The following is a 14,710-nucleotide window of genomic DNA, read 5'->3' on the forward strand; positions in this document are numbered from 1 at the left end:
CGGTCAGCCTGCCGTAGGTGGAGGGGGGACGGGGGAACATGTTAACATGGTGGCTAGGGTAACTTTACTGCGGTCAGCGATCGGGGTTCAATTCCTATCACCGCCTGCGAGGGGCTTGCACGTTCTCCCCGTTGACCGTGTGGGTTTCCTCCTGGTGCTCTGGTTTCCTCCCACATGGCGAAGGTGTGCGGGTTAGCGGCGGTGAGCTGCGGGTGTGCTCTGTTGGTGCCGGGACCGTGGCGACTCTCGCGGGTTGCCCCCCCCCAGCACAGTCCTCGGGCTGCGTTGGTCACCGACGCAAAAAGAGGCATTCCACCGCAGGTTGCAGTGTGAACCTTCTTAGTTTTTAAATATTTCTTAAATTGTATGTACCCGCCACGTCACTGAGGGTGGGGAAACGGGTGAAGCCTTCTACAGTTGCATATCCACCCCCCCCATGATATTGCTGCCTCCTGTACACTGGTCGCTTGTCTTGTTGTGTGCGCTCTTCCACTGACTGTCGTGTTGCTTTGTATTTACTGTGAATGCCCACAAGAAAACGAATCTCGGGTTTGTGCACGGTGACGTGTGTACTCCCATAACAAATTTATTTTGAACTTTGGTAATCTGGTTTCTTCACCGCGCCCCCAGCCCAGAGAAGTGTAGACACCTCGGGGTAGTGAGGGACAGACGCACGTCCTCAGATGTGAGCAAAGAGGAAATGGGGAGGTCTGATCCCGGGGAGGGAGGAGGAGGTGAAGGGATGGCGCCCTGGCATCAGGAGCCGGTCTCTCAGTCCTCTTCCTCCGGGCTGCTCCTGTGTGTGACCGTCTGTGCTTCACGAGCTGCTGCTTCCCCCCTCCACCCACACCATCAACCCCCAGGCTCTGACTGCTTTCACCACCGTTGCGTCTTTTCCCTTTAAATCTCCCCCGGAGCCCTTAAAGGAGCCTCAGGGGCCCTAAGGTGGGGCTCCAGAGCTCATTGGCTGCTGTTGATACCGAAGAAGAGGCCAGGGAGCCGGAGCTGACTGCTGTTTCCCTGTAGAGCCTGCGGGCCACTGCCGTCGGGGGATGAGACACACTGTTTCCCGCAGTTGCTGTTGACTCTGGCACGCCAACTCTCTCTTCCCCCCCCTCTCTCTCTGTGTCTGTCCGCCTCCCTCTCTCTCCCCTTCCCCGCACAGAGCCAGGGAGCCCTGCAGGACTAAGATGGAACCTGGGCAAGTGGTGGTGGCCCTGCCGCCGGATCCGAGGCTGGAGCCCACGACGGTCAAAGAGGAGAGGCCGGACCTGGGTAGGTGGGAGAGGGGGAGGTGGATGGAGGGGGCGGCCTGGGTGGGCGAGGGGGCAGAGGGGGGTGGGGGTGGGGTGGGGGTGGGGGAAGGGAGCTTCGCTGAGGGCCCCACGGAGCCTGAACAAAGGGAATCTGTTCGGATCGGCAGAGCCTGGCCAACAGCGCCATCTGCTGGACTCTGCCGGCCACGGCAGGCCGGGGAGGCTGCGGGGGTGTTCCGCTGAGGGAGGGGGAAGGCAGGCACAGAAGCTACCTTGTAACTACATCTACATCAGGTTTAATATGTCAAGAAACTTGTTAACTTTACATCAGTGTTACAATACATGCTAAATATAATGGGGGGGGGGAACAGAACTACAGTGAGTGTGTATATATTAGTTAAATTACTTAAGAAGTGCAAAAATAGAATTAAAAATAGTGAGGTAGTGTTCATGGGTTCAACGTCCATTCAGAAATCTGATGGAAAGCTGTCCCTGAGTCGTTGAGTGTGTGCCTTCAGGCTCCTGTACCTCCTCCCTGATGGCAGAGGGGAAGAAGCTGTTCCTGAATCGTTGAGTGTGTGTCTCCAGGCTCCTGTACCTCCTCCCTGATGGCAGAGGGGGAGAAGCTGTTCCTGAATCATTGAGTGTGTGCCTTCAGGCTCCTGTACCCCCTCCCTGATGACAGAGGGGAAGAAGCTGTTCCTGAATCATTGAGTGTGTGTCTCCAGGCTCCTGTACCCCCTCCCTGATGGCAGAGGGGAAGAAGCTGTTCCTGAATCGTTGAGTGTGTGTCTTCAGGCTCCTGTACCTCCTCCCTGATGGCAGAGGGGAAGAAGCTGTTCCTGAATCGTTGAGTGTGTGTCTTCAGGCTCCTGTACCTCCTCCCTGATGGCAGAGGGGGAGAAGCTGTTCCTGAATCACTGAGTGTGTGTCTTCAGGCTCCTGTACCTCCTCCCTGATGGCAGAGGGGAAGAAGCTGTCCCTGAGTCGTTGAGTGTGTGTCTTCAGGCTCCTGTACCTCCTCCCTGATGGCAGAGGGGAAGAAGCTGTTCCTGAATCACTGAGTGTGTGTCTTCAGGCTCCTGTACCTCCTCCCTGATGGTAGCAATGAGAAAAGGGCATGTCCTGGGTGATGGGGGTTCTTGATGATGGACGCTGCCTTTCTGAGGCATCATTCCTTGAAGATGTCCTGGATACGATGGAGGCTGGTGCCCATGATGGAGCTGACAGAGTTTACAACTCTCTGCGGGTTATTTTGATCCTGTGCTGTAGTCACTTACCCCCCCCCCCCCACCACACTCACACACACACGGACCAGACAGTGACACAGCCTGTTAGAATGCTCTCCACTGTACATCTGCAGAAGTTTCTGATTGTTTTTCAGTGACAAACCGAATCTCCTCAAACTCCTAATGAAATATCGCCACTGTCTTCCCTGCTTTGTAGCCGCATCAATCTGTGGGAACCAGGTGAGGGCCTCAGATACAATTCACCGGAGGAGCTCGGCAGGACAGGCAGCATCTATGGAGGGGAACAAACAGTTGACGTTTCGGGCTGAGACCCTTCATCAGGACTGGAAAGGAAAGGGGAAGGAGTCAGAGTAAGAAGGGGAGGGGAGGAAGAATTACTCGGTGTTAGGTGATTGGTGAAACCGGGAGAGGGGCAGGAGTGAAGTAAAGAGCTGGGAGGTTGATTGGTGCAAAAAGGTAAAGCGTTGGAGAAGGGGGGATCTGATAGGAGGGAACAGAAGACTGTGGAAGAAAGAGAAGGGGGAGGAGCAGCAGAGGGTGAGGAGGTAAGGTGAGAGAGGCAAACAAGAATTGTGAAGGGGGGCATAATGGAAGTTTGAGCAATCGATGTTCATGGCTACTGAGGTGTTCCTCCAACCCGAGTCTGGTCTCGTCGTTGTAGTGGAGGAGGCAACGGACTGACATGTGGGAATGGGAAGTGGAATTGAAATTGGAAAAGCCTGCTTTAAGTTTGCATGATCTGTTGGGACCCCCCCCCCCCCCCACATCCTAAGGTGGGTGAATCACAAGAGGCTGGACAAATTTGGGTTTTCTCTGGACAGCAGAGACTGAGGGGGTTAACGGGACAATTTACCTTTTAACCGGTCAGTCTTTGGACTGTGGGAGGAAACCGGTGCACCCGGAGGAAACCCACGCGGTACTAATTCCTTCCGGATGATGTTGGAATTGAACTCTGAACTCCTACGCGGTGATAGTGCCGTGCTAGCCGCTACAGTAGTTTAAAGGTCAGCACAGCATCGTGGGTCGAAGAGGGTCTGTACGGTTCTGTTCCCTAAGTATCAAAAATGCATCGTTTGCTTCAAATCCGATCAGCAGGGATTGTGCTGTGGGCAGCCCGCATCAATGTAGCATACCCACAACTCACTAACCCTAACCGGTCGGCCTCTGGACTGTGGGAGGAAACCCACACGGTCACAGGGAGACCGTACAAACTCCATACAGACAGCAGCGGGAATTGAACCCCAATCGCTGGTACCGTAAAACGTTACGCTGACCAGTACGCTGCCCAATTGGAATTATACATAACCAGCGACCCGGGTTCAATACCTGCTTCTGCCTGGAAGGGATTTGTGACCGTGTGGGTTTCCTCTCACGGTCCAAAGACGTACGGGTGGTGGGTTAACTGGTCGTATGGGTGTAATTGGGGCTCGTTGGTTGGGAAGGAGCTGACTCTGCTGTATGAATGCGACCAGTGTGTAGTTACTGCAAACTGATGCTGGTCGGCGCAGTCGCCTGCCGCTGGGATCATCCTATTGGGGAGGCGGTCTGGAGTTGACACGTCTCCTCCTGCGTCACTCTCACTCCCCTCCCCAGGCCGCGTTCGATAGGAGAGTGTGGTGTTAAACAGTGCGGGAACACGAGCCAAATTTCCACCCGAGCTCGGCCTGCTTTGCCCACGTTTGGACTGTATCCCTTTAACCCTTTCCCCTCCAGATGTCACCTGCACATTGCAGTTGTTCCCTCCACTACCTTTTGCTATACCCACCACCATCAGTGTGAAAACAAAGCCTTTCCCCTCTCACTATAAACCCGTGTCCTCCACATTTAAAACCCTTTCCCCTCTCACTGTAAACCCGTGTCCTCCACATTTAAAACCCATTCCCCCCTCACTATAAACCCTTTCCCCTCTCACTATAAACCCGTGTCCTCCAGATTTAAAACGCTTTCCCCTCTCACTATAAACCCTTTCCCCTCTCACTATAAACCCACGTCCTCCAGATTTAAAACCCTTTCCCCTCTCACTATAAACCCGTGTCCTCCAGATTTAAAACCCTTTCCGCTCTCACTATAAACCCACGTCCTCCAGATTTAAAACCCTTTCCCCTCTCACTATAAACCCGTGTCCTCCAGATTTAAAACCCTTTCCCCTCTCACTATAAACCCACGTCCTCCAGATTTAAAACCCTTTCCCCTCTCACTATAAACCCGTGTCCTCCAGATTTAAAACCCTTTCCCCTCTCACTATAAACCCTCGTCCTCCAGATTTAAAACCCTTTCCCCTCTCACTATAAACCCACGTCCTCCAGATTTAAAACCCTTTCCCCTCTCACTATAAACCTGTGTCCTCCAGATTTAAAATCCTTTCCCCTCTCACTATAAACCCGTGTCCTCCAGATTTAAAACCCTTTCCCCTCTCACTATAAACCCGTGTCCTCCAGATTTAAAACCCTTTCCCCTCTCACTATAAACCCTCGTCCTCCAGATTTAAAACCTTCCCCCTCTCACTATAAACCCGTGTCCTCCAGATTTAAAACCCTTTCCCTCACTATAAACCCGCGTCCTCCAGATTTAAAACCCTTTCCCTCTCACTATAAACCCTCGTCCTCCAGATTTAAAACCCTTCCCCCTCTCACTATAAAACCACGTCCTCCAGATTTAAAACCCTTTCCCCTCTCACTATAAACCTGTGTCCTCCAGATTTAAAACCTTCCCCCTCTCACTATAAACCCACGTCCTCCAGATTTAAAACCCTTTCCCCTCTCACTATAAACCCGTGTCCTCCAGATTTCAAACCCTTTCCCCTCTCACTATAAACCCGCGTCCTCCAGATTTAAAACCCTTTCCCTCTCACTATAAACCCATGTCCTCCAGATTTAAAACCCTTTCCCCTCTCACTATAAACCTGTGTCCTCCAGATTTAAAACCCTTTCCCCTCTCACTATAAACCTGCGTCCTCCAGATTTAAAACCCTTTCCCCTCTCACTATAAAACTACGTCCTCCAGATTTAAAACCCTTTTCCCTCTCACTATAAACCCACGTCCTCCAGATTTAAAACCCTTTCCCCTCTCACTATAAACCCGTGTCCTCCAGATTTAAAACCCTTTCCCCTCTCACTATAAACCCGTGTCCTCCAGATTTCAAACCCTTTCCCCTCTCACTATAAACCCGCGTCCTCCAGATTTAAAACCCTTTCCCTCTCACTATAAACCCATGTCCTCCAGATTTAAAACCCTTTCCCCTCTCACTATAAACCCACGTCCTCCAGATTTAAAACCCTTTCCCCTCACTATAAACCCGCGTCCTCCAGATTTAAAACCCTTTCCCTCTCACTATAAACCCATGTCCTCCAGATTTAAAACCCTTTCCCCTCTCACTATAAACCCACGTCCTCCAGATTTAAAACCCTTTCCCCTCTCACTATAAACCCGTGTCCTCCAGATTTAAAACCCTTTCCCCTCTCACTATAAACCCACATCCTCCAGATTTAAAACACTTTCCCCTCTCACTATAAACCCGCGTCCTCCAGTTTTAAAACCCTTTCCCCTCTCACTATAAACCTGTGTCCTCCAGATTTAAAACCCTTTCCCCTCTCACTATAAACCTGCGTCCTCCAGATTTAAAACCCTTTCCCCTCTCACTATAAAACCACGTCCTCCAGATTTAAAACCCTTTTCCCTCTCACTATAAACCCACGTCCTCCAGATTTAAAACCCTTTCCCCTCTCACTATAAACCCGTGTCCTCCAGATTTAAAACCCTTTCCCCTCTCACTATAAACCCGTGTCCTCCAGATTTAAAACCCTTTCCCCTCTCACTATAAACCCACGTCCTCCAGATTTAAAACCCTTTCCCCTCTCACTATAAATCCTCGTCCTCCAGATTTAAAACCCTTTCCCCTCTCACTATAAACCCGTGTCCTCCAGATTTAAAACCCTTTCCCCCTCACTATAAACCCACGTCCTCCAGATTTAAAACCCTTTCCCCTCTCACTATAAACCCGCGTCCTCCAGTTTTAAAACGCTTTCCCCTCTCACTATAAACCCGTGTCCTCCAGATTTAAAACCCTTTCCCCTCTCACTGTAAACCCGTGTCCTCTACATTTAAAACCCTTTCCCCTCTCACTATAAACCCGTGTCCTCCAGATTTAAAACGCTTTCCCCTCTCACTGTAAACCCGTGTCCTCCAGATTTAAAACCCTTTCCCCTCTCACTATAAACCCGTGTCCTCCAGATTTAAAACGCTTTCCCCTCTCACTATAAACACTTTCCCCTCTCACTATAAACCCACGTCCTCCAGATTTAAAACCCTTTCCCCTCTCACTATAAACCCGTGTCCTCCAGATTTAAAACCCTTTCCCCTCTCACTATAAACCCTCGTCCTCCAGATTTAAAACCCTTTCCCCTCTCACTATAAACCCACGTCCTCCAGATTTAAAACCCTTTCCCCTCTCACTATAAACCCGTGTCTTCCAGATTTAAAATCCTTTCCCCTCTCACTATAAACCCGTGTCCTCCAGATTTAAAACCCTTTCCCCTCTCACTATAAACCCTCGTCCTCCAGATTTAAAACCCTTTCCCCTCTCACTATAAACCCACGTCCTCCAGATTTAAAACCCTTTCCCCTCTCACTATAAACCCGTGTCTTCCAGATTTAAAATCCTTTCCCCTCTCACTATAAACCCGTGTCCTCCAGATTTAAAACCCTTTCCCCTCTCACTATAAACCCGTGTCCTCCAGATTTAAAACCCTTTCCCCTCTCACTATAAACCCTCGTCCTCCAGAGTTAAAACCCTTTCCCCTCTCACTATAAACCCACGTCCTCCAGATTTAAAACCCTTTCCCCTCTCACTATAAACCCGTGTCCTCCAGATTTAAAACCCTTTCCCCTCTCACTATAAACCCACGTCCTCCAGATTTAAAACCCTTTCCCCTCTCACTATAAACCCACGTCCTCCAGATTTAAAACCCTTTCCCCTCTCACTATAAACCCGTGTCCTCCAGATTTAAAATCCTTTCCCCTCTCACTATAAACCCACGTCCTCCAGATTTAAAACCCTTTCCCCTCTCACTATAAACCCACGTCCTCCAGATTTAAAACCCTTTCCCCTCTCACTATAAACCCTCGTCCTCCAGATTTAAAACCCTTTCCCCTCTCACTATAAACCCGTGTCCTGTAGATTTAAAACCCTTTCCCCTCTCACTATAAACCCACGTCCTCCAGATTTAAAACCCTTTCCCCTCTCACTATAAACCCTTTCCCCTCTCACTATAAACCCACGTCCTCCAGATTTAAAACCCTTTCCCCTCTCACTATAAACCCGTGTCCTCCAGTTTTAAAACCCTTTCCCCTCTCACTATAAACCCACGTCCTCCAGATTTAAAACCCTTTCCACTCTCACTATAAACCCGTGTCCTCCAGATTTAAAACCCTTTCCCCTCACTATAAACCCGTGTCCTCCAGATTTAAAACCCTTTCCCCTCTCCCTATAAACCCTTTCCCCTCTCACTATAAACCCTTTCCCCTCTCACTATAAACCCATGTCCTCTAGATTTAAAACCCTTTCCCCCTCACTATAAACCCACGTCCTCCAGATTTAAAACCCTTTCCCCTCACTATAAACCCGCGTCCTCCAGTTTTAAAACCCTTTCCCCTCTCACTATAAACCCGTGTCCTCCAGATTTAAAACCCTTTCCCCTCTCACTATAAACCCACGTCCTCCAGATTTAAAACCCTTTCCCCTCTCACTATAAACCCGTGTCCTCCAGATTTAAAACCCTTACCACTCTCACTATAAACCCGTGTCCTCCAGATTTAAAACCCTTTCCCCTCACTATAAACCCGTGTCCTCCAGATTTAAAACCCTTTCCCCTCTCACTATAAACCCTTTCCCCTCTCACTATAAACCCATGTCCTCCAGATTTAAAACCCTTTCCCCTCACTATAAACCCGCGTCCTCCAGTTTTAAAACCCTTTCCCCTCTCACTATAAACCCGTGTCCTCCAGATTTAAAACCCTTTCCCCTCTCACTATAAACTCGCGTCCTCCAGTTTTAAAACCCTTTCCCCTCTCACTATAAACCCACGTCCTCCAGATTTAAAACCCTTTCCACTCTCACTATAAACCCGTGTCCTCCAGATTTAAAACCCTTTCCCCTCACTATAAACCCGTGTCCTCCAGATTTCAAACCCTTTCCCCTCTCACTATAAACCCGCGTCCTCCAGATTTAAAACCCTTTCCCTCTCACTATAAACCCATGTCCTCCAGATTTAAAACCCTTTCCCCTCTCACTATAAACCCACGTCCTCCAGATTTAAAACCCTTTCCCCTCACTATAAACCCGCATCCTCCAGATTTAAAACCCTTTCCCTCTCACTATAAACCCATGTCCTCCAGATTTAAAACCCTTTCCCCTCTCACTATAAACCCACGTCCTCCAGATTTAAAACCCTTTCTCCTCTCACTATAAACCCGTGTCCTCCAGATTTAAAACCCTTTCCCCTCTCACTATAAACCCATGTCCTCCAGATTTAAAACCCTTTCCCCTCTCACTATAAACCCACATCCTCCAGATTTAAAACCCTTTCCCCTCTCACTATAAACCCGCGTCCTCCAGTTTTAAAACCCTTTCCCCTCTCACTATAAACCTGTGTCCTCCAGATTTAAAACCCTTTCCCCTCTCACTATAAACCTGCGTCCTCCAGATTTAAAACCCTTTCCCCTCTCACTATAAAACCACGTCCTCCAGATTTAAAACCCTTTTCCCTCTCACTATAAACCCACGTCCTCCAGATTTAAAACCCTTTCCCCTCTCACTATAAACCCGTGTCCTCCAGATTTAAAACCCTTTCCCCTCTCACTATAAACCCGTGTCCTCCAGATTTAAAACCCTTTCCCCTCTCACTATAAACCCACGTCCTCCAGATTTAAAACCCTTTCCCCTCTCACTATAAATCCTCGTCCTCCAGATTTAAAACGCTTTCCCCTCTCACTATAAACCCGTGTCCTCCAGATTTAAAACCCTTTCCCCTCTCACTGTAAACCCGTGTCCTCTACATTTAAAACCCTTTCCCCTCTCACTATAAACCCTTTCCCCTCTCACTATAAACCCGTGTCCTCCAGATTTAAAACGCTTTCCCCTCTCACTGTAAACCCGTGTCCTCCAGATTTAAAACCCTTTCCCCTCTCACTATAAACCCTTTCCCCTCTCACTATAAACCCGTGTCCTCCAGATTTAAAACGCTTTCCCCTCTCACTATAAACCCTTTCCCCTCTCACTATAAACCCTCGTCCTCCAGATTTAAAACCCTTTCCCCTCTCACTATAAACCCACGTCCTCCAGATTTAAAACCCTTTCCCCTCTCACTATAAACCCGTATCTTCCAGATTTAAAATCCTTTCCCCTCTCACTATAAACCCGTGTCCTCCAGATTTAAAACCCTTTCCCCTCTCACTATAAACCCGTGTCCTCCAGATTTAAAACCCTTTCCCCTCTCACTATAAACCCTCGTCCTCCAGATTTAAAACCCTTTCCCCTCTCACTATAAACCCACGTCCTCCAGATTTAAAACCCTTTCCCCTCTCACTATAAACCCGTGTCCTCCAGATTTAAAACCCTTTCCCCTCTCACTATAAACCCACGTCCTCCAGATTTAAAACCCTTTCCCCTCTCACTATAAACCCACGTCCTCCAGATTTAAAACCCTTTCCCCTCTCACTATAAACCCGTGTCCTCCAGATTTAAAATCCTTTCCCCTCTCACTATAAACCCACGTCCTCCAGATTTAAAACCCTTTCCCCTCTCACTATAAACCCACGTCCTCCAGATTTAAAACCCTTTCCCCTCTCACTATAAACCCTCGTCCTCCAGATTTAAAACCCTTTCCCCTCTCACTATAAACCCGTGTCCTGTAGATTTAAAACCCTTTCCCCTCTCACTATAAACCCACGTCCTCCAGATTTAAAACCCTTTCCCCTCTCACTATAAACCCTTTCCCCTCTCACTATAAACCCACGTCCTCCAGATTTAAAACCCTTTCCCCTCTCACTATAAACCCGTGTCCTCCAGATTTAAAACCCTTTCCCCTCTCACTATAAACCCACGTCCTCCAGATTTAAAACCCTTTCCACTCTCACTATAAACCCGTGTCCTCCAGATTTAAAACCCTTTCCCCTCACTATAAACCCGTGTCCTCCAGATTTAAAACCCTTTCCCCTCTCACTATAAACCCTTTCCCCTCTCACTATAAACCCGTGTCCTCTAGATTTAAAACCCTTTCCCCCTCACTATAAACCCACGTCCTCCAGATTTAAAACCCTTTCCCCTCACTATAAACCCGCGTCCTCCAGTTTTAAAACCCTTTCCCCTCTCACTATAAACCCGTGTCCTCCAGATTTAAAACCCTTTCCCCTCTCACTATAAACCCACGTCCTCCAGATTTAAAACCCTTTCCCCTCTCACTATAAACCCATGTCCTCCAGATTTAAAACCCTTACCACTCTCACTATAAACCCGTGTCCTCCAGATTTAAAACCCTTTCCCCTCACTATAAACCCGTGTCCTCCAGATTTAAAACCCTTTCCCCTCTCACTATAAACCCTTTCCCCTCTCACTATAAACCCACGTCCTCCAGATTTAAAACCCTTTCCCCTCACTATAAACCCGCGTCCTCCAGTTTTAAAACCCTTTCCCCTCTCACTATAAACCCACGTCCTCCAGATTTAAAACCCTTTCCCCTCTCACTATAAACCTGCGTCCTCCAGATTTAAAACCCTTTCCCCTCTCACTATAAACCTGCGTCCTCCAGATTTAAAACCCTTTCCCCTCTCACTATAAAACCACGTCCCCCAGATTTAAAACCCTTTCCCCTCTCACTATAAACCCTCGTCCTCCAGATTTAAAACCCTTTTCCCTCTCACTATAAACCCGTGTCCTCCAGATTTAAAACCCTTTCCCCTCTCACTATAAACCCACGTCCTCCAGATTTAAAACCCTTTCCCCTCTCACTATAAACCCGTGTCCTCCAGATTTAAAACCCTTTCCCCTCTCACTATAAACCCTCGTCCTCCAGATTTAAAACCCTTTCCCCTCTCACTATAAACCCGTGTCCTCCAGATTTAAAACCCTTTCCCCTCTCACTATAAACCCGTGTCCTCCAGATTTAAAACCCTTTCCCCTCTCACTATAAACCCACGTCCTCCAGATTTAAAACCCTTTCCCCTCTCACTATAAACCCGCGTCCTCCAGTTTTAAAACCCTTTCCCCTCTCACTATAAACCCGTGTCCTCCAGATTTAAAACCCTTTCCCCTCTCACTATAAACCTGTGTCCACCAGATTTAAAACCCTTTCCCCTCTCACTATAAACCTGCGTCCTCCAGATTTAAAACCCTTTCCCCTCTCACTATAAAACCATGTCCTCCACCCTCTCACTATAAACCCGTGTCCTCCAGATTTAAAACCCTTTCCCCTCTCACTATAAACCCGTGTCCTCCAGATTTAAAACCCTTTCCCCTCTCACTATAAACCCGTGTCCTCCAGATTTAAAACCCTTTCCCCTCTCACTATAAACCCACGTCCTCCAGATTTAAATCCCTTCCCCCTCTCACTATAAACCTGTGTCCTCCAGATTTAAAACCTTCCCCCTCTCACTATAAACCCGTGTCCTGTAGATTTAAAACCCTTTCCCCTCTCACTATAAACCCGCGTCCTCCAGATTTAAAACCCTTACCACTCTCACTATAAACCCGTGTCCTCCAGATTTAAAACCCTTTCCCCTCTCACTATAAACCCACGTCCTCCAGATTTAAAACCCTTTCCCCTCACTATAAACATGCGTCCTCCAGATTTAAAACCCTTTCCCTCTCACTATAAACCCATGTCCTCCAGATTTAAAACCCTTTCCCTCACTATAAACCCACGTCCTCCAGATTTAAAACCCTTTCCCCTCTCACTATAAACCCACGTCCTCCAGATTTAAAACCCTTTCCCCTCTCACTATAAACCCTCGTCCTCCAGATTTAAAACCCTTTCCCCTCTCACTATAAACCCGTGTCCTCCAGATTTAAAACCCTTTCCCCTCTCACTATAAACCCACGTCCTCCAGATTTAAAACCCTTTCCCCTCTCACTATAAACCCACGTCCTCCAGATTTAAAACCCTTTCCCCTCTCACTATAAACCCGCGTCCTCCAGTTTTAAAACCCTTTCCCCTCTCACTATAAACCCGTGTCCTCCAGATTTAAAACCCTTTCCCCTCTCACTATAAACCCTCGTCCTCCAGATTTAAAACCCTTTCCCCTCTCACTATAAACCCGTGTCCTCCAGATTTAAAACCCTTTCCCCTCTCACTATAAACCCACGTCCTCCAGATTTAAAACCCTTTCCCCTCTCACTATAAACCCACGTCCTCCAGATTTAAAACCCTTTCCCCTCTCACTATAAACCCGTGTCCTCCAGATTTAAAACCCTTTCCCCTCTCACTATAAACTCGCGTCCTCCAGTTTTAAAACCCTTTCCCCTCTCACTATAAACCCGTGTCCTCCAGATTTAAAACCCTTTCCCCTCTCACTATAAACCCACGTCCTCCAGATTTAAAACCCTTTCCCCTCTCACTATAAACCCGTGTCCTCCAGATTTAAAACCCTTTCCCCTCTCACTATAAACCTGCGTCCTCCAGATTTAAAACCCTTTCCCCTCTCACTATAAACCCTCGTCCTCCAGATTTAAAACCCTTTCCCCTCTCACTATAAACCCACGTCCTCCAGATTTAAAACCCTTTCCCCTCTCACTATAAACCCTCGTCCTCCAGATTTAAAACCCTTTCCCCTCTCACTATAAACCCGTGTCCTCCAGATTTAAAACCCTTTCCCCTCTCACTATAAACCCGTGTCCTCCAGATTTAAAACCCTTTCCCCTCTCACTATAAACCCACGTCCTCCAGATTTAAAACCCTTTCCCCTCTCACTATAAAGCCGCATCCTCCAGTTTTAAAACCCTTTCCCCTCTCACTATAAACCCGTGTCCTCCAGATTTAAAACCCTTTCCCCTCTCACTATAAACCTGTGTCCACCAGATTTAAAACCCTTTCCCCTCTCACTATAAACCTGCGTCCTCCAGATTTAAAACCCTTTCCCCTCTCACTATAAACCCACGTCCTCCAGATTTAAAACCCTTTTCCCTCTCACTATAAACCCGTGTCCTCCAGATTTAAAACCCTTTCCCCTCTCACTATAAACCCGTGTCCTCCACTCTCTCACTATAAACCCGTCCTCCAGATTTAAAACCCTTTCCCCTCTCACTATAAACCCACGTCCTCCAGATTTAAAACCCTTTCCCCTCTCACTATAAACCCGCGTCCTCCAGATTTAAAACCATTTCCCCTCTCACTATAAACCCACGTCCTCCAGATTTAAAACCCTTTCCCCTCTCACTATAAACCCTCGTCCTCCAGATTTAAAACCCTTTCCCCTCTCACTATAAACCCATGTCCTCCAGATTTAAAACCCTTTCCCCTCTCACTATAAACCCACGTCCTCCAGATTTAAAACCCTTTCCCCTCTCACTATAAACCCATGTCCTCCAGATTTAAAACCCTTTCCCCTCGCACTATAAACCCGTGTCCTCCACGCTCTCACTATAAACCCGTGTCCTCCAGATTTAAAACCCTTTCCCCTCTCACTATAAACCCGTGTCCTCCACCGTCTCACTATAAACCCGTGTCCTCCAGATTTAAAACCCTTTCCCCTCTTACTATAAACCCGCGTCCTCCAGATTTAAAACTCTTTCCCCTCTCACTATAAACCCGTGTCCTCCAGATTTAAAACCCTTTCCCCTCTCACTATAACCCACGTCCTCCAGATTTAAAACCCTTTCCCCTCTCACTATAAACCCGTGTCCTCCAGATTTAAAACCCTTTCCCCTCTCACTATAAACCCACGTCCTCCAGATTTAAAACCCTTTCCCCTCTCACTATAAACCCGTGTCCTCCAGATTTAAAACCTTTCCCTTTCACTATAAACCCTTGTCCTCCAGATTTAAAACCCTTTCCCCTCTCACTATAAACCCGTGTCCTCCAGATTTAAAACCCTTTCCCTCTCACCATAAACCCGTGTCCTCCAGATTTAAAACCCTTTCCCTCTCACTATAAACCCTCGTCCTCCAGATTTAAAACCCTTTCCCTCACTATAAACCCACGTCCTCCAGATTTA

General features: G+C 48.0%; 1 protein-coding gene across 2 annotated transcripts in view; it reads left to right on the forward strand.

The window, feature by feature from the left end:
- Window positions 1-497: 497 nt before the first annotated feature.
- Window positions 498-14,710, forward strand: part of LOC132384074 (zinc finger translocation-associated protein-like) — a 53,595-nt gene continuing 39,382 nt past the window's right edge. The window contains exon 1 of one of the 2 annotated variants that reach the window (XM_059955394.1): window positions 498-1,275. In XM_059955394.1, the coding sequence (XP_059811377.1) occupies window positions 1,191-1,275 (85 nt within the window). In that variant the 5' untranslated portion in view covers window positions 498-1,190. The remainder of the gene's footprint in view (window positions 1,276-14,710) is intronic. The other variant, XM_059955392.1, reaches the window with a different exon arrangement.

Source organism: Hypanus sabinus, chromosome 31, assembly GCF_030144855.1.
Source record: "Hypanus sabinus isolate sHypSab1 chromosome 31, sHypSab1.hap1, whole genome shotgun sequence".
Taxonomy (NCBI): Eukaryota; Metazoa; Chordata; class Chondrichthyes; order Myliobatiformes; family Dasyatidae; genus Hypanus; species Hypanus sabinus.